Below are 10,769 nucleotides of genomic sequence, written 5' to 3'. Positions count from 1 at the left end.
CTTATCATGGACTTCAATGGAACACCTGGATGACTTTTGTGAGTGTGAAAGATTCTATTCTAGTTTTTCATGCAAAATTGAGAAATGCGCCTGCTGATCTGTTGCTCCACAGGCCCAGTTCTGGCCTGCTATGCGCTGCCTTGCCGTCCGTGAGTTGTATTGGGTGCCTGCATCTCCCTTCGAAAGCAGAGCAGCAGAGAAGGCCACTCCACGGAAAACAGAGAAGACGGCTTTCCTGCTGGCTTTCTCTGGCGGGGCGGCTAGGTTTGGAGCGAGCGACACGGAGTAAAGCAAGTCTGCTTATTAATTAACTTTGGGGTTCTCCATGTGCGCCTGAACATTTCACATTTGAAATACAGCTTAATCTCCCTGATAAGTCCATGCCTGTCTTGGTAGATGCATGCCATGATGTACTGTACTACCATATTGCCTGAAATACTTTGGTCCAATATCACTTTTGATTGCACTGGACAAAATCGAAACGTAAGTACTCCTTTTCCATTATCATGTCTGATGTGTAGATATATTCATGGCACATATGCCATAGACAGAAAACCAGCGATCGGCGAGCTGTGCCGCCTGTACCAACATATAAGCAGAAATAACCTTTCGGATTTTTTGAACTTAAAATACGAATTATGAGTGTTTGTAAATAAAGGGCTATGTGTAGCTCGGCCTCTATTTTAAGTTTTCCCATAGTTTAGTTTAGTGCACTATGGCCTGCTGAGTGTCCACATGGGATCTTGAGCATTGCAGTTCTCTTTTGTGGTTTTCCTTGGTTTGTATATCTTTTTTTTTTTGCGAGGGAAAAGGAGTTTTATTAACTTTGGGTAGAATTACAATCAATGTCTAAAGCACCAGCCACTTCCGGGGGGAAATGACGGAGCCACACACGAGTCCATCCATGAGTTCTACCTAAATTCGCTAACAGATGACTAACATAGTTACTAGTACGATCAACCTTAGCGACTTGAACTTCCCTTTCCCGAATCATCTCCCTAATTACTTGAATTCTTGAAGCATACTTCGTCAGGTTCGGAGTGCCTTCCTTGATCAAAGTAATTGCTTCCGCGCAGTCTGACTCGATCATAAACCTGCCAGTGGTAACCGTCATGGCCTGGGCAATACCCAATTCCATTGCTGCTATCTCTGCCTCTGTAGAGTCTATGCAATGTTGAAGCTGCCAACAAGCAGTGAGGATCACAGTTCCATCGTGGTCTCTGATTACTATACCTGCTCCAGCCGAATCGTTGGCATAGGAGCTATCAACATTGAGTTTCAGTACACCCCTCGCTGGAGGCATCCACTTCTGCTTATTCTTCTTTTCTCCTCTACACATGTGTTTGTTAGGCTGGAACCTTGCCTGTGAGATCACCATCTTCCCCTTCTCTAAATCTGCCATGGGATGTTGCTTAATTAGCAAGAGTGAATCCAGGTAGCTCATTAAGAATCGTTTGGAGCCTTCAATCGACGGTAGAGCCTTGTCATGTGTAGTTTCATTATGTGCAAACCAGATTCTCCAGAGCACCATCAGTGTCATCACTCGCTGTTCTTCGGTGATTTGGTGCAACAACTGAAGCAGCCACTCCACCCCCGTATGGATCAGTAGGTTGTCGGCTGGCAGATTCCAAACCTCCCTCATCGCTAACCAGAGATTTCGAGCATGCTGACACCTGATGAATATATGGAAAGTGTCCTCTACTTCCTGGCCGCAGATCAGGCATGTTGCTGGTGTTTCCATGCCGCGGCGTCGTTTGTTTTGTTGTGTAGCCAAGGCGTTCTTTGCAATTTTCCAGCCAAGGTGCTTTACCTTCGGTGGTACTGGGCACTGCCATATTAGCTTCCAGTCTGGCCGACGACCATCAGGCCTGGTGCTAGTCGCTTCTAATCCTTGCTGTAACATTTGGTTCTCTAGTGCCACTCTATATGCGCTTCGTACAGAGAAAGAGCCTCGCTTATCTGGCTCCCACGCTAGGAAATCTTCATCATTTCTTCTAGATGGCTTAATTTTCAGAATTAGTGACACATCTTCAGGGAGAAAGTAGAGTTGCAGTCTAGGCACATTCCAGGTACCATCTGGATGGAGGAAGTCTGAAGCCCATCGATATCTACATCTTCCTTTGACAGAAATAGGTTTGTAGTTTGGGGTTCCAGGTATCCAGGGGTCTCGCCATACACGGATGTTTGCACCATTGCCCACTCTCCATATAACACCTTGTTTCAACAATTGCAATCCATATTCAATTGCGTGCCAAGTAGATGATCCATTACCTGTAAACACAGTATCAACTAGAAAGCCATTAGGATAGTATTTTGCTTTCAAAAGCTGAGAGCATAAGGAATTAGGGAACTCAATCAGCCGCCAGGCTTGGCGAGCTAGTAGTGCTTGGTTAAACAGCCTCATATCCCGAAATCCCATGCCACCTTTATCCTTTGGCCGCAGCATGGTATCCCAAGAGATCTAGTGTGTTTTCCTTTTTTCCTTGTCCGCACCCCACCAATAATCTCGGATCAGCTTGGTTAGTTCATCACACAGTCCATATGGTAGCTTAAAAATTCCCATGACATATGTTGTGAGGGCCTGGGCCACTGCCTTAATCAACGTATCTTTTGCTGCTTGGGATTTGTGAGTGTCATCCCATTCGACTGGGCTTTTTGCTAACTTCGCTTGAAACTTTGAAATTTTCCTTTATTCATCCTCCCTTCCGGCGTTGGCAATCCCAAATATTTAGTTTCAAAAGACTCCTGCACCACTCGCAGTATCGCTTTAACCTCTTCCCGTACTTCCCCTGGACATGATGCTCCAAACATGATTGAGCATTTGCTGGGATTAATTAGCTGCCCCGTGCTGTTTGCATACTTCTCTAGAACCTCATTTACCTTGTGTGCTTGTTCCTTCTTTGCTTTAAAGAATAGAAGTGTATCATCTGCGAATAACAAGTGAGATCTCCCTGGTGCTCTACGGCAAATTTTCACTGGCTCAATAGTTTGGTTTTCCACCTCTTTCTGCAGAAGAGCGGATAGCCCATCTGCAACAAACAAAAACAAGAAGGGGGACAAGGGATCACCTTGCCGGAGGCCCGGGAAGGCGAAAACGAATCCAGCAGGGTTCCATTGAATTTAACCTTATAACTCACCGTGGTCACACATGCCATTATCCAGTCGACCCACCGGGGAGCGAAACCCAATCTTTGCATCGCTTTCTTTAGAAAATCCCAATCCACTCTATCATATGCTTTTGAGAGGTCTAGCTTGTATGCACAATAATCCTTATTAGTATTCACATTTTGCTCAATAAAATGCATGCACTCAAATGCCACTAAAGCGTTATCCGTAATGAGCCTGCCAGGGACAAAGGCGCTTTAGTTTGCTGAAATGAGTTCACCAAGAATAGGTCGTAGCCGGTTAACCATGCACTTCGCCAGTACCTTGTACAACACTGTACACAAGCTAATAGGCCTGAAGTCCTTTAGGGTCTCGGGTTGCTCAATTTTCGGTATCAAGACTATGGCAGTATCATTTACTCCCTCAGGCATGCGCCCTGTCACAAAAAAGACCTTCACCGCACTAATAACTTCCTCTTTCAGTGTTGCCCAGTTCCGCTGATAGAACCTCGCTGGAAACACATCCACTCCTGGAGCTTTTAGAGGACCTATCTGGAAGAGTGCGTCTCCAATTTCAGTGTCTGTAAAATCTTTGCATAGGTTCTCATTCATATCCGCTGTGACTTTATCCTGAAAAAGGTTGATCAGATCGTCTGCATTTAAGGATGGGTCACGGGTGAATAATTCTTGAAAATACGAGGTGGCCATCCTCTCCATATCCGAGGGTGTGTCCTTCCACACCCCTTCATCATTCTTCAGCTTTTTTATTTTGTTCCTGCGGGCTCTCCAGACCGCCTTTTGATGGAAGAAACGCGTATTGCGATCTCCTTCTTTGAGCCAGCTTATCCGCGACCGTTGCAACCAGAGCATCTCTTCACGGTAGAGTAACTCATTCATATGATCAGTCTCCTTCCTTATTTCACTATTATCTCGCTCCTTTAAGCATTAGTTCTTCTAACCTCTTCCTGGATTTTCCTAGTTCACAAAGGACGTTACCAAACTTCTTTTTACTCCACTCTGCTGCAGTTCGGTCATGACCCTGTCCAGTCCCCGGTGCATCGACCCCGGATCATTTTTTCTGTCCTAGTGCTCTCCCGAGGCTGCAGCAATCTTTTCTGGCAATTCCATTGACCGTTCCCAAAACACTTCATATTGCCTTCTAGGTGCTTGATGGCATCTCCGTTGTTCCTGCATCAAATTAATTAAAATTGGTTGATGATCATAACAGGGAGAAACCAAGTGTTGCACAGTTGTGTCACAAAACAAATCTCTCCAAGAATGAGTTGCAACTGCACGATCTAATCTCATCCTAACATTTGCATTCCCCTTCCTTTTATTATCATAGGTATAAGGTGTGCCAGAGAAGCCTAGATCATGCAAATGACATATGTTAAGCGCATCTCTAAAATCTCCCATTTGCCTCACAGGCCTGGGGGTACACGAAAAGTGCTCTTCCGGCAGAGACATTCATTAAAATCTCCAAAAACTAACCAGGGAAGATCAGATTCCATACATAGATGTTGCAGAGCCTCCCAAAAGGTGTGACGATTTTCCACTCGAGGCTCTCCATGAACACAAGTAAGACGCCAAAGAGGGGCGTTTTGAGACACACGAACATACGCATCAATATAGTTTTTATTCATAGCTTTGATATCTACAAACCAACTCTCATGCCAAAACAAAGCGAGACCACCACTAAGACCTTCATAATTGACACCATCAAAACCTTTAAGACCTAACCTAAGACGAAGACGACGCATTTTATTTTTATTTTGCCTAGTTTCACACAAAAAGACTAAACGAGCATCTGAAGCCCGGAAAATAGTAACAATATCACGAACTATCGGGGCGTTCCCGGCCCCCCGACAGTTGAAGGATAGGCAACTCATTGCTGCTGGCGAGACCACACGTTTGGTCTCGCCAGTTTACCCGCTAGCTTTGCGCCAGCTTGAGTCGTCTTCTTGTTTCTCGTGTACACCACCTCCACCTCACGCTGACCGGCCTTTCCATGCCTTGCATCTTGCAGTTTACCCTTCTTTGGGGTGCCGCCAAGATTCTTCTCCGCGTGCCCATCTGATTGTTGGTCATGAAGTTCTCCCTGAGCTTCTTGATCAGCCAAGCGCTTGCCGAGCACAGAGTCAGCCGCTGGCATAGAGGTGTCATTGACAGACCCGAAAGAGACCTGCAGGCTAGATAGGCCTTGCAACGCAGGTATCATATCACTCGCATGAGGTCCCGACATTCTAGGAAGATTACCAGGCCCCTGTCTCATTGTATGCTGAAGGCGCTGCACATGTGCCATCATCTCTACAGAAATTGAAACTCTAGCCCCCTCCACACCCATGGTCTGGCCATCCTCATCGGGGAATTGATGATGGCCTTGGTTTTTATATCTACTGTGGGTTCTCAAAAGAAAAATGAGATTTTGTAGCCAACAAAAAAATGAGATTTTCCACCGTACAAGGTACTACATAATTTAGGGTGTAGTATTAAGTGTATACAACGGCTAATTTGATTTTGGCCGCTCTCGTCTTGGTTTCGGCAAAGGTGACTGTGACGATGAATAAAATTGTTCCAGTTTCTTCTCCGATGTGTTCTACAATGTGGTCGGCGACTGTTCTGGGTGCTAGTCTGTTCGAGCGTGGATTGTGTGGCTGGCGACATTCTTGTGGTGGAGTTGGGTCCTCAGGCTCCATCGATTCGATGGTGCTCACTCTAGCGTCGGAGTGGAACTCGGGAGGTTGTTCAAGAGTGAGTGCAGAAGGTAGTTGTGTTTGTTACAGTTTGAAGATGGGGAATCTTGTGTTGGGTTCGTGGTTAGAGGCTGGCACGCATAGTTTCCTCCTCCAACCTCGTTGCGTTGGGGGTGCCAGATTTGGAATTCGATGGCGTTTCCAAGGTGCTGCCCTGGCTAGATTCTTTCAATGAAAATTGCTTTGCCTTTGGCAAGCTACTACTTTGGAGGTCGGCAATTCTGCTGATCAGCGATGGAGCCGCGTCGAGCTCAGGTGAAGGTGTAATATTTCCATTTTCCCTTAGGTGGTCGCTATGGTTGGTGCAGGAGGCGAGTGATACGCGTTGATATTTTGCTCGGGATTTCTTTGGTCTGCACTGCAATTTTCCTTTTTGGCCAAAGACTCTTTTTGCAAAAGTTTGGGTTTTCCTATCTTTTCAGTTCTGTTAGGTCGTATGCGTTTCTGTGGCTTGTTACTTGGTCTTATTCTATAAATGAGACATGTATTAGTTGCAAAATAACATCTAATCTGATTTTGGCAAAACTAAGCCCAAGTACAACTTGATATTTTTAATTATTAATCCTAATTAATTTATCAGTTAATTATAGCTATCAAGGAATTAAGAAGAACTTAATCCGGGGTGCCATTGGTCTCTCAAAGCTCCACTTAGTTAAATAGATTGATTTCTCGTGGTGGTCCACAACCTTGGCCCTTTCTTGTTCCCGAGCATATGAACGACATCTATTCCTGTCGAGATGGTTCAACAAACATGCAGACCTGAAGCAAGCATACTATGATGGCCGAGATGGAGTATGGGGCACTCTAATATGGGGGACAATGCCTAGACAAATTCTTGGAGGAAAGGTGGAGCAGATAAGCTCTCGAACGAGGAGGCAATTGAGTTGATGCTATTTTTGAATTTTAAACTAGAATGGTTTATTCTTTTAATATTACTAGAACAGATTAATTTGTAAAATGTACTACACATAAATTACCCTTCACGCTAAAATATATATACTACACATAATCTTTGTGTAGTACTCTCTCCTTCCCAATTTAGGATGCATATTAGTTTTGGTCAAAGTCAAGCTTCATAAAGTTTAATTAACTATATATACAAATTTATAAACTTTTATAATGCCAAATGCATAAAATATGAAAATATATTTCATGATGGTTCGAAGAACATTGAGTTGATGTTGTAGATCGATATTGATAAAATTTTCTGTACATTTGATTGAAGTTACAAAGTTTGACTTTGAACATTGGGTTGCAGCCTTTCTGGTTCTGGTTTTTTTTCTATGGTTCATTTGTGGTTCTTTCAATTTTCTGTTGGTTTTCGTTTTCTATTTTTTCTTTCAGTTTTTTCTTTTTTTTGGTTTTTCCTTTTTCTATTTTTTTCTATTTTTTAACATATTTTTCTAATTCGAGAAAATTTTCAAATTCAAGCAAAATTTAAATTGGAGCAAATTTCAAATTCAGGCAAATTTTAAATTCAAGCAATTTTCAATTCAATTACATTTTAAATTTGAGAAAATTTTCAAATACAAGAAAATTTCAAACTTGTGTATTTTTCCAATTTAAATATTTCTTATAATCTAAAAGGTTTTAGATCTGATTTTTTCCAAAAAAAAAATCATAGTTTGGCTCTTCCGAGAGATACACGAAGTCACACTAGACTTTGCAAATATATCAAGCGGAGGGTCCAATATACCAAGTTTGCTAAAAAAAAATTGGTGTGGACCATTTATACGAAGGGGCTGGAGCAACAATTTGGAACCAATATACCAAGTTTTCTGTTTATAACAATTCTAGCCAAATATACGAAGGCGGTTGGAGATGCTTTAATGTTGGTATTTTTAGTGGGGCAGAAATTAAGCCTCCCCTTCGGTGCATGTGGCCAAGCCCAAGAAGTGGCTTTCAACTTCTTGTTTGCCAGGCCTAGTTTTCTCCTCCGACGTCGCGGGGGTGCAAGATATGGAGTTTGATGGCGTATTTGGTGTGCTGCCCTAGCCAGATTCTTTCAATGGCAATGGATGTGTTGTTAGCAAGCTACGTACTTTGGAGGTCAGCAAAGTTGCTGATCAGCGATAGACCGGCTTCGAGCTAAGGTGAAAAGGTGATCTCTCCACTTTATGTTTGGTGGCCGCCACGGTTGGCGCCGAAGGCGAGTGGCACACGTTGATATTTTGCTTAGGGTTTTCTTCGGTCTAAATTTTCCTTTGTAGATGAGGTTTTCTTTTTTGCATAAGTTAGGGTTCTCCTATCTTTTCACTTTTGTCATGTTGATGTTTACATGGCTTGATCTTTATTCTATAAGTGAGACATGTATTACGTGCCAAAAAAGGCTAATTTGATTTTTCCCAAAACAAGGCTCATAACAACTTGGTAATTTGTTATTAATCCTAATTAATTTATCAGTTAAATCTGTCTATCAAGAAATTAAGAACATAGTAAGCGGGGATCAAAGAAGAGGCTCCTCTTCCGGCCAAGACTGTGACGTAAGAGTTGGAGCAGATGGAGCTTTCCAACGTGTAGGCCATCAGCTGATCATGTGGAGCAGGTCGAGCTCTCGAACAGGGAGGCGAGTCAGTTGATGCTGTTTTTGAATTTCGAAATCAGATCGCAAAAGGATGAATGGTTTCTTTTTCTAATTCTAGAATGGCTTAATTGTAAAATGTAGCCTCGATTTTTCTCTAATTCTAGAATGGCTTAATTGTGTACCAAGTCCAGCACATGTACACATACGGTGCCATGCAAAGCCTAGTATGCACACTAATGCAGGTGCAGCTGCGTAAAATTCCACAAGATAAACACCTCTTCATGGAACAGGGTGTCTTCCGTGCATCCCTGCTAGCTGCCTCAGTCGATGGGGATGAGGAATTCGGCGATAAGAACTCCGAGCAGGGCGCCCACCAGGCCCCCTGCGGAAGACATGATGCAGATCGGCATAATCCAGTCCGAGAAGGGGGCGATGGAGCAGCGCAGCCAGCCCAGATACCCGATGCACGCCACCGTGCTCGGCAGCAGCACGGTGTCCACCACGTACACGGCGAGCGGGGCATCCTCCGAGGCCGTCTTGGTCACCCATGCACCGCCGTTCGGGTACGACGGCGGCGCCGGCCACAGCGCGAGCGCGCCCCCTTCGTCGCGGACTGTTATGGCTTGGTTCTTCTTCGTCGCCGCGTCCTCCGCCAGCGTGTGCACCGACACATAGTTGAACCCCTTGAACCGCTCCCTGCCGTAGCACGCCGCCACGCCATGGTACAGCAGCACGGCCACCCGGTCGCCCGCGGCGAGGCTTTGGAATGTGGGGTCGAACGCGGCGACGGCCTTGTCGTCGGGGCAGAAGACCGTGAGCCCGCCGCTGCCGAGGAGGTGCTCGTGGAAGATCTCGGCCGCGCTCGCCGTCGCGGAGAGGAGGCCCGCGAAGCTCCCGCAGCCGTTCTTGGACATGAGGTCCACGAGCCCCTGCCACGCCTCGTCCGGGCAGAAGACCGCGAGCCCGCTGCCGCCACCGACGAGGACGGGCCGCTGGGAATGGGAGATGTCGCTCGCGTTGGCCGTCATGTTGAGGAGGCTCACGAAGTTCCCGCAGCCGTTCATGGACACGTCTCGGAGCTTGAACCGGGGCAGCATGGCCTCGTCGTCGCCGGCGGCGCATCCAGATACTGCGAGCACAAGAACTAGCACGAACAGTACGGCCATCGCGGGCGCGCGCGACACAAGAGGCAGTGGAGCTAAGTGAGCGTCTACTGGAGCTGGACGCGTGATGAGACGACCTGCGTTTGACTGGTTTGGAAGGGGATGAGAGGAGGGAGAAAGGAACAAAAAGGCTGGAGAGATACGTGTCGGCCGCCTACAGGATATGGCTGGGCAAAAGTTCATATGCCGGTCCCACAATTCTTACTCGCAGCGTCTGCTGGCTGAACAAGCTTACATTGTGTTAGGGTTTCTTCTCAGAAAGATCGCATGTTGAGCATTGATCGGAAAGAGTAACATGGATGCGTGCCGCGTGCGATCAGCTCCGAGAAGTTGATATTCCTGCATCCTCTCACCCAACTATCCAACAAAGGGAAGGACGACGGGACAACATGATATCGACATCGATCGCTCAGTCATACACTATGTGATATGTTTGGCAGCCTTTTCAAACTTCAAAGTGATGACGTACGACTCGATTCTCTTCATCTTTCCTTGAACCGATCGATTGATCGATTGCCGGCCAGGCTTTTTGCGCCGTGGATGACAAACTCCACAGAATGCCAAAGACAAAGTTAGACGTTAGCCATGTGGTGCCATCTGCTTATGTGTTTCTACAAGCGGCAAGTGCATGTGCGCTGGTGTATGATAACCTTCTCATAATTAAATATCGGTTTTGATATGTCTCAGTCAACTGAGATTTTCTTAAGTCTAAATTACTTACCAAAAAGTGTTTGAGTTGTATTTTTCGTTAAAAAAGTGCAATTGCACTTTTCTGCCAGAAATATGCAACTGAACCAAGCTGCACTTTTCTTTAAATTGCAGTTACACTTTTCTGAGGTGACTTAGACTTAAGAAAATTCCAGTCAACTGAAACATAGACACACCCATTAAATATACTCCCTCTGTTTTTAAATACTCCCTCGGTCCTAAAATGTAAGGCGTCTAAGGACTGGTTAAAAGTCAAACTTTACTAACTTTGATCAAATATTTAGAAAATTATATTTACATATACAATATCGAATGGACATATTAAGAAAATATATTTTATGGTGAATCTATTCATGTTGATTCAGTACTGTAGATGTTTATATTTTCATGTATAAATTTAGTCAAACTTAAAAAGAAACGTTGACTTTTGACTAATCCTTAGACGCCTTGCATTTTGAGACGGAGGGAGTACATGGCTACTTTATTTTTTGAGACAAACTTTAACTATTAATTGGAT

The 10,769-nt window shown here is 44.8% G+C and overlaps 1 protein-coding gene across 1 annotated transcript; it reads right to left on the bottom strand.

Moving 5' to 3' along the window:
- Window positions 1–8,701: 8,701 nt before the first annotated feature.
- LOC124664012 (fasciclin-like arabinogalactan protein 2) lies at window positions 8,702–9,547 on the bottom strand. The gene has a single exon (XM_047201626.1). It carries the CDS (start codon window positions 9,545–9,547, stop codon window positions 8,702–8,704), a length of 846 nt encoding a protein of 281 aa, XP_047057582.1.
- Between the last annotated feature and the right edge of the window lie 1,222 nt (window positions 9,548–10,769).

The sequence above is a fragment of the Lolium rigidum genome, chromosome 6 (assembly GCF_022539505.1).
Source record: "Lolium rigidum isolate FL_2022 chromosome 6, APGP_CSIRO_Lrig_0.1, whole genome shotgun sequence".
Lineage (NCBI taxonomy): Eukaryota > Viridiplantae > Streptophyta > Magnoliopsida > Poales > Poaceae > Lolium > Lolium rigidum.
Note: the sequence above shows the minus strand (reverse complement) of the source record. Positions and strands in the feature narration are given on the sequence as shown.

What these genes read in the sequence shown, in the direction of transcription:
- LOC124664012 (XM_047201626.1), bottom strand. Translation starts at nt 9,547, where the DNA reads ATGGCCGTACTGTTCGTGCTAGTTCTTGTGCTCGCAGTATCTGGATGC.